The 13,545-nt window shown below is 31.2% G+C and overlaps 1 protein-coding gene across 1 annotated transcript; it reads right to left on the bottom strand.

Annotated features, from left to right (window-relative positions):
• Positions 1-556: 556 nt before the first annotated feature.
• LOC111695837 (calcium and integrin-binding family member 2) lies at positions 557-12,871 on the bottom strand. Its single transcript, XM_023465290.1, has 7 exons — positions 12,004-12,871; positions 11,496-11,690; positions 8,212-8,289; positions 7,564-7,646; positions 2,895-2,973; positions 2,421-2,483; positions 557-1,283 (listed from the first exon to the last, which is right to left on the bottom strand). The coding sequence occupies exons 1-7, from the start codon at positions 12,052-12,054 to the stop codon at positions 1,173-1,175; spliced, it is 660 nt and encodes a 219-aa protein (XP_023321058.1). The 5' UTR covers positions 12,055-12,871; the 3' UTR covers positions 557-1,172.
• Positions 12,872-13,545: the final 674 nt, after the last annotated feature.

Below are 13,545 nucleotides of genomic sequence, written 5' to 3' on the forward strand. Positions count from 1 at the left end.
TCCGGTATAGATTTTCACTGCTGTTTGTTTTGCAAGGTGAAATTAGCAAATTGTTTAAGAGAGATTTCTAAAAAAAATTCTTTTAGATAAACAAATTTAAGTTTTAAAAGTCTATTTTTAACCTAACAATGAGAAAATAAAAAATTTAAATTTTAAAACAAATTATTTCCTTTGAAACATTGGTTTTATCGAGATTAAAAATGAATTGGTTAAGACTGAAAATAAAATTAAATACTCTAATAATTTGCAACTAGGCATTTTTACTTTTATTTTCAAAGATATATTTTACACAGAGAGTTTTAAATATTTAAATAATGAGATATATTAAGATCGGGGACAAACGCAAAAAAAAGATTTTTTTAATATTTGGGTAGGTGAGAAGGGGAATAAGCTTGTTTGTATTCAGGGGCGTAATCATGGATTTGTCCATGGGGGGACTTACATTTTTTTTCTATTCAGAGGGGGCACCCGTTGGGGCCTGAAAACCCCCTGAAATCCATAGATTTTACTATATATGTCTATATATATATATATATACATACATATTACATTTACTATAAGATACTATTTATACATAACTAACTAAAACTAAGAAGCTGAACACTTGCTACAATTTTCTTTAACCTCATATCTATGCAACCTGTTGTCGTAGACCTTTGATATTTCAAACTATGAACTCTAATAACCATAGTTTGAAATATCTAAGGTTTACACCATCGAGTTGTACAAATATAGTAATTAGACAATTAAAGAAGTGGAAACTATTCAGTTACTTAAAGATCATTTATATAGGAACAGCTAATATTATTTTAATCAACGATCAACCTACAGATGTACAGTCAAAGCGTCATATCCTGCAGGCTCATGTCAAGCTCCAGGCAGCTTAATTAGAAGCAAAGGAAAGTTTAAATTGAAACAGACGAACCTTTGTTTTGAAAGGATTTATATTCCACACTGAACCAAACAGAGGAAGGTCAAATAAATGCCACAATATTAGCACGACTTTGTGCCCTCCTAGCTCCCTGGTTTGGATTTTACGCATAAGAAACTGTTTCCGGTCACATAACGTATAAAATTTTCAAAACAGTTTTGTTCTCCTCTTAAGCTTTTCAAAATAGGGATTATGAATCATAAATTAACTTCACTTTATTTTGAAGTGATTTTGATCTTGTTTAAATCCTAATATTGAATGTTGTGAAGAAGTCTGGGGATTTATCCACAATATGTGTAAACTCATTTTTACTCAGCTGCTCGTCATCATCAAAATCAGACTCTTCAAGGACCTGGAATATTTAATATTGGAGACATTAGGACCTATTAAAGGGATTGGAATTCATGATTTGGTCAGTCTAACCTCTATAAGATGTCCATTAGAGCAAGAATCATCTCTACTTTCTTTCAAAGTAAGCATAGGGTATGAAATTCATATTAAGGATTCTTATTAAGGAATTCAGCCATTGCCACAAAGGAAATGAGTTTTTGTCACAAATTCTAACTGTTTCCCCCCTATAACTTAACCACCCGATGTCGTAGACCTTTGATATTTCAAACTATGAATTCTGTTAGATCAAATAGTCTATTCTTGAAATATTGTCGGTTTATACCATTTCGTTGCAAAGATATAGGAATTAGAAAATTAGAGTTTGCGGCAAAAACTCAATTCCTTTACTAAAACATATGTCTTTTCAACTCAATACTTTAGATATTTTAAACTATGAATTCCGTTAGATCAAATAATTTACGTTAGAAATATCCAAGGTTTAAACCATCAGGTTGCAAAGCAGGAGGGATTAGAAAATATTGGTGATTTAGACAGAAACTCTATGAATTAATCTATATAATAAAACAAGACATTTGTTTCTATGTTCCCACTGGCCGGCCAAACGGCTGGACCGAATGGGCTGACATGTAGGCACTCAAGGGTAGCCCGGGGGTAACAAAGGCAAAAAAATTGATAAAAAAAAAAAAAAAATTTTAATTATTTTTTTCCCAATTTTTTTTACGCCTTGCCCTTTAGATAGTCTTATATAAATATTTAAATAAAATAACCGATAAATCTGGCCCCAGGGACATGTCTTGAGCGGTATAATTGGCTTAGCTTACGTACCAGGTACCTTTTAGTTACAAATTTTAGAGTTTTCATGTTAGTTTACACCTTCACTGTCATGTCAGAATGTGAGGGATTAAAAAAGCTCTACCAAATTTGTACTGGTCCGACTTTATCCTTGTACTGTACAGTGTACTGTTCCGACTTTATCCTTGTACTGTACAGTGTACTGGGATTAATTCCGCCCCCTGATTGGCTATATTTCAATATTCCATTAAAAGTACAACTTTTGAAGAGGGCTTTTCTTCGTATCCGCCTGGTTTGCCCTATATGACTGGGATATACATGTAGATACGTTTACAGTGCCTTTTACCTGACGACAGACTGCCTCAAGTTCAGTGCTGTTTAACTCACCCTGGGAAACTAGCTGAACAACCTCAAGATTAACAAATATGGAAAGTTGGAAAGAGGAACAAATCTTTGCCAAAAACTAAAATTTTTCAATTAATATATCTTTGCAACCTGATGTTGAAACCCTTTGATATTTTAAACTTTGACTATTTGATCCAGCAGAATTCGTAGTTTAAAATATTAAAGTTACAAAGATAAGGATTAGAAAATTAGAGCTTGTGCCGAGTTTTTGCTGTTCTTTCTAAAGCTTTACCTTGTAAATCCTTTCGAAATTTAAGGACAATCAAATTTTTTGATTTTTGGAAGTCGGGAAATCGAACTTAATGGTTTTGAGACAATCAAATAGACAATGTAAAAAACAATTTTAAGGTCAGAAACCCTATAACTTCGTCTCCTCTAGATCGGTTGATATAAGTACGTTTCTGTATTCTGTTACCTGCTGTATATCCTGTTTGCTGATATACCCGTCCCCGTCTATATCATATATGGAGAAAGCGTAGTGTAGTTTCAGCTCCCTTCAAACATAAAAGAAAATTTAGACAGGATTTATTTTAACAATTTAAAAGAAAGGTGATGTCAATTCCAGTCCCTTGAGACGTGAGAACCTCTTAAATCTTAAATCTTAAACCTTTCAATTTTTGTATGATAAAGAGTGAAGTAGATATTTATGTTTTTTTGTGTGTGTTATTTTCATTTGCAGTTTTGTTGTTTTTTGCGCATTTCTTACTTTAGAAAGAGTGGAGATATTATCAAAATTTAACCGTTTTCAAGCCAGAAAAATGACGTCATCTTTCACATTATTTCTTTGCAGATTAAGATTTCAAGTGTACCGTTGTGAATTGGGCATTGCCCTCTTTAAAGGGAGTGACCGGCTATGTAAGGTAGTTGAACTGAGTATGCAGTGTTGTTGAAAGCTTCTTTCGGATTCATTTGAGACATAAAAAAAACTTTTTAAAGATCTGTAAATCCTGAGTTTGAGCGCAAATTCGACGTTCAAAACTCCTTCTTTGGGGGTGGATACGTTTTCAGAATCTGTTTTTTTCTAAATTACTAAATAACGACGACGAAAAATAAAGTAAAAATCATACAGTGATCAAACTAGATAGTTGAAAACATATTTCTCAAAAGAAATTTGTCAATAAATCAATGCTAGAATCAATTATTTCGTTTTCATCATTATATTGAATTTCTTATTTTCTTTGAATTTATTCGCAGATTTCTTCAAATTCTTCAAATGTCTTCTTTTCAATAATAATTCAAGAAAATCTGCAGAAAATTTTTTTGAATAATGAGAACTATAGAATAATGAGAAAATAGAAACTAATAATTGAATAAGATTACCTATTTTTGATGACAAGATTAATTTTTATTTTCTCAACCGGTTCCGAAAGAAATAATTAGTTTACTGTAGAGTTTTGTTTACATTTTTTGTCGTCGTTATTTAATAATTAAAAAAAAACTAATTCTGAAAACGTATCCACCCCCAAAAGTAGGAGATTTGAACGTCGAAATTTGTGCTCAAACTCAGGATATACGGCTCTTTAAAAAGTTTTAAATATCTGAAATAAATCCGAAAGAAGTTTTCCACAACACTACATACTCAGTTCAACTACCTTTCATAGCCGGTCTGTCCTTTTAAAATGAGGGTCACTTAAAATTACGACCGTACCTTTAAAGGTTCCCTTTTGCAGAATTTATCTGTTTTCCGATTTTCCGTTAATTTCCGGATAATTGATTTTTATTTCTACAAATTATTCATATATAACCTTATGTTTAATTTATAGGATTTGCTGAATACAAACAATAATAAAATAGTTCAGGCACAACTTGCAGGGTAACCAAAGCCATTCAGGATATTTCGGGGGGAAAATGATTTTTAAAATATATAATCATTTAAAAAAATTTACAGAATAATTTACAAAAATTTTGTTACAGAAAACAGTGTTCTTGGATTATCTTAATTTAAAGCCCGGATGATTCAATATTATATGGAACACTCTCTACTTTATACTTCTAAAGGAACTTAGTCTTTGCCGCAAACTCGGCTTTTCCAATCCCTTTATCTTTCAAACCTAAGGTCATAGATCGACCATAGACCATTGCAAACTGTAAATTCTGTTGGATCAAATAATTTAAGTTTAAAATATCAAAGGTTTACACCATTATGTTGCAAAGATATAAGGATGAGAGTTTGTGGCAAAAAGTAAGTTCCTTTGTTTGTTTTATGGTCATTAAACATTTGAATTTTCTTGAATTTCCGCTCTAGTACAAAACATCCAAATCCACCTAACACTGCAGTTAACTTCTCAAGATCAATGGATCGAATTAAAATAATATGCATATGACGTATAAAAAAACAATTTTGGCAGTTCTGTTTGAGAGTTTCAAGATGCAAATATAGTAAAGTTATCTCTCCATCAAATCAATCAAAAGGAAATATTTCTTCCTTTACAATGTAAGAAATATGAGAATAGCTCTCCTAGAAATAATATGAGAATTGAGAGTTCGGACGAATTTTGAAATTGATTTCAAATCTTAGATATTGACACTCTAAAATTCTTGAAGGATTTTATTATTTAAAAAAAATGCTTTAGGTTCCTATAAAATTGCAGAGAAGAGATACATTTTCGATCCACCTCGGTATCCTTAAACTTCTATCTATACGTAGCAGTGAGCCAGATATCGTGTGTCTTCTATCATAAAATTAGATTATCGACTCCCATACAGAAAAATAAAGATATCAACAAAATGTTATAGGTTATCTAAGAAGCTTCTAAAGGCGCGTAGACACAGAACAGAGACTAGAATAGAAAGGAAATTAGACAATCTCTCGGTGTGTATTTTGTCAGTCCCTTTGAGCCTGAAAAGGAATTCAAAGTGTAGAATTCCTGCAAATGTTCACGTATTATACACAGGACATCACACTTGTCTCAGAAAATGAGAAAGATGTGAATTGGCGAGGAAGTATTTGGAAGTTGAGTTGGGGAGGGTGGCTTGAGATGGTAGAATATATAAAAGAATATATAAAAGACTTCTTAATCTTTAACCAGCAATATGATGTTCTCTCTCTCTCATGAATCGATGTGGTTGCAAATTAAAGAAGTATATTGATCAGATCTGGTCACATAAAGAATACAGGGTTCTTGGCACTCGCTTTGACAGCGAGGGTGGTACGCGGGTCGAACAGTTCTTTTCTTCTTTGTAGAGTTACATCTTGAATCCTTCCTCTTTACTGGTTCTATATCGACTGTGTCTAGCCTGCTTTTTGCAGATTGCCAAATGCAGGGCAAATTTAAAGATAGTAATATTTGACAATATAAACACTTTTAGGCTTAAAAAAGATATAAAAGTGAAAACATGAAAACATATTAATAACTTTTGTTTCAAGGGATCTAAACACCCCTTTAGCTAGGCAGCATAATACTGCGCAAAATATTGACACAGGCTGGTTTTTTTTTGCACAGGCTTATTTCTTTCTAATACTTCTAAAATTCATATTTTCTTGTCCATTGTCATTTGTCATAAATAAAGCATGATTTAAAAAGTTTATAGTGTCGTAACCAAACTATTGGGATCCCAAACGATTATCAACTAATGTTCAAGATATTGGGATTAGACTTGGTTTGGGAATAAGGTATATTAATAAGATAGAACCAATTGGGAGTAGGTAAAATAGGTTGGGAATTGGAAAGGATATCAACTAAAGAGGAAGTTGGGATTGGGATGGAATTAAGCTGTAGAGAAATTTGGGATTGGAAGATTTGGGATTAGGAATTAATGAGAGCTAGGATGAAAATAAGGGTTGTTATATTGGTAGTTAGAGTGATTGGAAAGATTGGGCAAAGGAATAGATGTTTTTTGAGAACCACTGTATTGAAAGAGAATAAGCAATATATTGAAGTTTAGTATAAAGATACAGATAGAATAAAATACGTGTGTGTAAAACTATAAAACAATAAGTGATTTAGAGGATAAAAATGTTAAATAGGAATGAAGACGACATTTTGGAAAGGATGAACGTATTATTGTCAAGTTAGAATAAAAGAGAGAAAGGGATATAAAAATCATCTTTAGAATCATTCAATAATCCGACTCACACTAATACAGTATGATCCCTGGACATATCCGTTTCAATTTTTTTTTTCAAAAATTTGTTAAATAACTTTTAACGTATGTATTAGCTATAGGTGACTTAAAATTATTATTTTATAAAACATCAAAATGTAAAAAAACGTAATTTGTAAATTTGTACGTGCACAATTGTTCCAGAGCCCAGAAGTTTTTTCGAGTTAATTCCACTCTATATTAATCTATTCTCTTTGGGTGTAGACTATACATTTTATATTTTGGACTTAAAGTTTGTGAAAATTTTCTATCAAAAACATTTCTTAGATTTAATTTTACCAACCCCATCATTTACAGCTTTATAACATTCTTACATTGATTGATGGAAGTTCACGAGTAATTTATTGTCTTTTAAAGAGACTGTTCCACGTATATTCATGTGTCTCTCCATTTAAAGAGGGAATACCCGATTAACAATTCGATACACTTCGTTTGGACAAATATTACTAAGATATTTTTGATAAGTTCCAATAATGGCCTCTCGATAAAATTGCGGATGTTTACAGAAAAGACAAAGATTGTCAATCAACAATCTTCCAGATAGAAATGACGATATCTTCCTCATTATTGCTTAAATGAAAGCATATACCGCTCTAAAACGAGAATGGAACGTTCTAAAAGAAACTGCAGTAAGTGTAATGTTAAGTGACCCTCCATGTAAAGATGTCAACGCAAAATTTACTCTTTAAACCTTTATCTGATGAAACATGTGAAATATATCTTTATTTATAAAGTTAATCTGTGAGTTTCTCCTTGGTTTCTCTTTTAGACAAGATGAAACCCGCAAATGAAAAGAAATGGTTTAAAGAAACAAAACAATTAATATATAATTCATAATTGATCGGACAAAGCTTTCAAGAGTACCGTTGTAAATCGGGCACTACCATCTTTGTATAGAGGGTCCCTTGAAGCTACGCTCACAGTCCCTTTAATGGAGAGTCAATTTTATTTGTGTTAACAGTCCCTTTAAAGTATTCTACCTCGGCGAGTTTTCACAGAGACAGGAGAACATCTGAACAAACTCATTAAACTCCAGGTTCCCTGATCCATCCTTAGAGAACACCTAGCATAGAATACAAGATCATGTTGGAACTTATTTTTAATTATGTTTGAATGTTATGATGACCCAGACTAATTAGCAGAGTAATTAAGAGGCTTAAAGGGACTGTCCGTGTAATTTCATGTAACCTTCCATTTAAAGAACTGCATGCCCGGTTTACAACGTTAAAAATATGGATGCTATTGTCATTTTTCTAGCTTGAAAGGTCTAATTTTAACCTTTGGCTTTTATCCTTTGGTTCTAAAGCAGAAATGGACAATTCACACACAGTGGAAAATGATCAATTTTCAAAGAGAAGGTAATGGATATATATATCATGCATTTTTAAGAAGACAAAGCTAGCTTTTAAGGGTACCGTTGTGAATTGGACATGTCAATCTTTAAATAGAGAGTCATTTGAAATTACGTGTGCAGTTCCTTTAAATAGACCACGATAGTTTCCAAAACAATACATTTTTTAGCTGTGTGCCCATACATGGCATTAAACCGTGAACCTTCCTTTTAAATTTAAAAATGTTGAATTTATATTTTATATCTTTTGATGATTGATTGAGAATAAAATACTAACTTTGCAAATTCGTTTCCGGAACGGATTTTCTCTGAGTTCAGGACACCTGCTTAGTTCAGAGATATCCAGACATATTCGCTACCAGGATACAAGGATAAACTCACGGATACAAGATTATATTCATGGATACAAGATTAGTTTCATGGATACAAGATTAGTTTCTTGGATACAAGATTAGTTTCATGGATACAAGATTAGTTTCATGGATACAATATTAGTTTCATGGATGCAATATTAGTTTCATAGATACAATATTAGTTTCATGGATACAAAATTAGTTTTATTGATAGAAGATTAGTTTCATTGATACAAGATTAGTTTCATGGATAAAAGATTATATTCATGGATACAAGATTAGTTTCATGGATACAAGATTATATTCATAGATACAAGATTAGTTTTATAGATAGAAGATTAGTTTCATGGATGCAAGATTAGTTTTATGGATACAAGATTAGTTTCATGGATACAAGATTATATTCATGGATACAAGGATAGTTTTATTGATAGAAGATTAGTTTCATGGATGCAAGATTAGTTTTATGAATACAAGATTAGTTTCATGGATACAAGGATAGTTTTATTGATAGAAGATTAGTCTTATGGATACAAGATTAGTTTCATGGATACAAGATTATATTCATAGATACAAGATTAGTTTTATATATAGAAGATTAGTTTCATGGATACAAGATTAGTTTTATGGATAGAATATTGAATTCATGGATACAATTAGTTTCATGGATACAATATTAGTTTCATGGATACAAAATTAGTTTCATGGATACAAAATTAGTTTCGTGGATACAAGATTAGTTTCATGGATACAAGATTAGTTTCATGGATACAAGATTAGTCTTATGAATATGATATTAGTTTCATTGACATTAGATTAGTTTTATGGATATAACATTAGTCTTCTGAGAGATCATCTGGTTTATTTAAATTAAATTTTTATGTTTGATATATAAATAATGAAAAGTGGTACTTAAATTGCAGTTATTTAATACTTTGTTCACAATATACATTTATTGAAAGATAAAAATATACTACCCCCTGCATACTTATTACGTATATAATACCCATCAATATTTCATATTTATTCCATATAAAGTTTTGATACAGGAAGTAGATTATATATTTCTATTTGATTAGATTTGAAATTAAATTACCAGTTCTTAATTTTCCACGAAATGATCTCATTTCTACGCAATTAAGCAAAGCGCTGAAATAGTTCGTGGTTCAAGAAATATTGAATAGAAAGGAGTGAAGATAAAAATAATGAATTTTAGTATTTTATGATCATTATCTATTGAGTATTTTTCAAATCTTTAAGTTGTTTTTGTAATAATTATGACATAGCTATCATTTTGCATAGACAATAAAAAAACGTTTTTTTTTCAGGCCAAAGAACTAAGATTAGTTTTGTTGTATTTTTAATTTCAAAATTGGAGTATTTTCTCAAAATGACAAAGCTTAATTTAAACAATTACGTAAAATTAGTTTTTCTATTCCGAATGGTTCAAATTTCGGCCGTATTGGTTATAAGTTTAAACCCATGCTTTACAGAAAAGACCCACTTATAAAGAAACATGGTTTCAATGAATATATCTACAAATAAAGCAAGTAAAAGCTCGAAACAAATTCAAATTTTCTAATCACAACCAGAGCTGGGAACTTTTGAATGCTCGATATCGGGATTAATGCTTGATCCATCTCTTTTTCTTAATCTCGAGATTAAATAATACTTGTTCTTCTCTTGTTATTAATCTCCAGTTTAGTTAACTGATCGGGATTAAGGATATCCTATTCTAAAGTTTTCAGCTCAGATTGTGCAAGAATGTTAAATATTTTAAACGTAGACCAAGCATGTGGTCCAACAGTTGAAATCTAGATTTCTAGAAGAAATTTGTTTACCTCCAGTAATTTTGAAAGCGCAAGTAAGACAGACCACATTTTTTAAGAGCTCTGACTCAAAGTTATTTATGGTTTTAGTTTCAAGAACCGTATTAGTAAAAATAGATCCACGAATGTTTTGCTGCATTAAATTGAAAACATGCAGGGTTACCCACAAAAGATATGACTTGGAGAACGATCTTTAAATTTAATGATGTAAAGGTTGAATTTAAATGATGCTAGATGATTTTTTAAAGAAGAAAACAAGTTCACAGTTCCAGTTCCCGTACATTCGTCTTTAAAGTATTTATATATTTATATACAACTTATTTTTAGCAAAATCTGCGCCATTGTCTAACATAATAACTTAACATATGCAACAAACTCTAATTTTCTAATCCTCCTATCATTGCGCTCTGAGGGGGTGATTTTGATATTGATCTTGTAGAATTCGTATTTTGAAATATAAAAGATCTACGACATCAGATTGCAGAAATATATGGATTATAAAACTAGAGTTTCAGTTTCTTTTGACTGTGGCAAAAAATGGTCTCAAATAGATTCATAAATAAATGGGTTATCGAAAAAATTGTCCCGAGGATATAATCTGTATAAAAACTGACAGTTTATTTTGCAAATATCAATATTTCATAACAAAAAAAATGACAAACATTAATAATCAAGGAAAACTATCAGAAATTCAATACTCGAAATATGCTTGGCATTTCACAATTACATGGACATCAGTGTCTGTATACAAAGGAATTGAGTTTTTATCACAAACTCAAATTTTTAAATCCCTGCAGCAAGGGCGTATGCAAAAATAAATCAAGGGTGCGCCCCCCCCCCCCCTATTTGAACTGTAAATTCAAAACAAATTCTTGGATACATTAAAGGTACACATAAGTCCACTTACCCTACAAGTACTACTTTATCTCTCCTTCAAATAAAACTACCAGAAAAAAACAGCAAACTAATTTTTTTATGTTCTTCACTCTTCAGTTTCAAATTTAAAAATAGTGTGAAAGCTCTGAGTTTTTTTTTTGGGGGGGGGGGCAACGCCCCACCCCGGTTACAGGAGTTGGGGTACTGCCCCCTTGCCCCCCCTCTGTATACGCCTTAGCCTTGCTGCTTTGCAACCTGGTTGTGTAAACCTCATACATTTTAAATTTTGACTGTTTGATATAACAGAATTAGTATCATGAAATATCTAAGGTCTACGACAATGTGTTGCTAAGATATATGTACCAATTGCTTTAAGTATAATCTTTGCATGAAGTAAAATAAAAATATCTCATTACGATATTATTAAGTACCAACCTGTATAAAAAACGTATATTTTACGTAGCCTAGATTTTAATTTTAAAAATAAAACGCTAGGGGAAAAAATTAGATTTTTTACGAAAGGTATTTTCTTGATGCATGGACACATATTTTCGATAAAGGAAAGTTTTTGACATAGTGAACGAAATTGTAATAAAAAATAATACATTTTGAAGAATACCTTTCTTATATCCAGGTTGAAGCTCCAAAAATCTCCGCAAAATTCTCAAAAACTCCTTTCTGTTGAGAAATGTAGTATCCTAAAACAGTTTTCAAGAAATAACTTTGCCATTTTTTCTAATTGTGAGTTAATTTATTTTATTCAGACCGTGCAATTTCCAATGTTGGGATGATATCTTATTTTAAACTTGTTTTTTGATTTTTCATATTTTCTCAAGTCTCTTCAAAGACAGCTTTTTAAATAATATAATATAAAATATGATCTGACAAACAAATTTGCTTTTCTTCAAAATTTGTTTACAATTTATAATTTCTTCTTGCAAAAAATGTGATAGGTAAAAAAAACTTAATATGAAGGCGCATGATGTTATCCATGTTGCTGATATTGCTCACCAAGTAGTTCTCTATCTCCTCGTCTGTGAAGATGGTCTGCTTGTTCCCCATCTTATCTACAAGCTACATGAGGAGCAAATTTTTAAGATTTTAAGAGTAAGATTAGAAGCGATCACCATCGAATATTTTTCGTCGTGAGCCTATACCCCATGACAAGCCCCCCCCCCTGCACAGCAAAATTCTTAAATGAATTGTTACACAATTTATGACAAAATTTTAAAATAGATTTATTGTTTTAATTCTAATCCTGTTAGGTTGGGGTTTGAGGACAGACTGTTGGATAGAGTTTATTTAATTAGGAAATATGGGCGTAGTACCTTTACTCAAGGGAATATATATCATACACAGATTATACAGATAGGACTCAGGGAGTGTATATCATACACAGATTATACAGATAGGACCCAGGGAGTATATATCATACACAGATTATACAGATAGGACTCAGGGAGTATATATCATATACAGATTATACAGATAGGACTCAGGGAGTATATATCATACACAGATTATACAGATAGGACTCAGGGAGTATATATCATACACAGATTATACAGATAGGACCTAGGGAGTATATATCATACACAGATTATACAGATAGGACCTAGGGAGTATATATCATACACAGATTATACAGTTAGGACCCAGGGAGTATATATCATACACAGATTATACAGATATGACTCAGGGAGTATATACCATACACAGATTACACAGATAGGATCCAGGGAGTATATATCATACACAGATTACACAGATAGGATCCAGGGAGTATACATCATACACAGATTAGACAGATAGGATCCATGGAGTGTATATATCAAACACAGATTATACAGATAGGACCCAGGGAGTATATATCAAACACAGATTATACAGATAGAATTCAGGGAGAATATATATATATATGACCCAGATTGGATAGATATTAATCTTGCATTCATACTACTATTACATAAGAAACCCTTGAAAGGATCCTGCCGATGTAATTTAAAGTTTTTAAGTGATCCAGTTCGCAACAGTACACCTAAAACCTTAATCTGATCAACACGGTGGAAGATATCTTAATTTTTCTAGCTTTTCTACCTTTCTGAATATTGCCTTTTAATTTTTACAGAATTTCGCAAGTCATTATACAGAACAGAACAACCACAATAGAAAATAATCAATTTTTGAGAGAGAAAAAATAATCATTCTTGATTAAACTATCGGACTCAACAACTTCAACTTTACGTCCTATCTTTGTAATATCTGATATTTCAGTGCATCATCTAATTGTATTTCTAAAATAGTTTTGATTCATTTTACCATGGTGTTAAATGTATTTATAGGTAATATATCAGTAGTGCAAAGATCCATTCAGAGATTAGATATATTTCTATATACAAAAGTAGAGCAATGCGTATAAATATTATTAAACTTTACAAAATTACCACATAAATAAAGCTTTTTAAAAACTTTCCAATTTTTAAAGCTCAAAAATTCTATTAAAATGGTAAAAAATTTTAAACAAAAGGAATGAATATAAAATTGAATTAATTT

This window comes from Eurytemora carolleeae, unplaced genomic scaffold (assembly GCF_000591075.1).
Source record: "Eurytemora carolleeae unplaced genomic scaffold, Eaff_2.0 scaffold237, whole genome shotgun sequence".
NCBI classification, from domain to species: Eukaryota; Metazoa; Arthropoda; class Copepoda; order Calanoida; family Temoridae; genus Eurytemora; species Eurytemora carolleeae.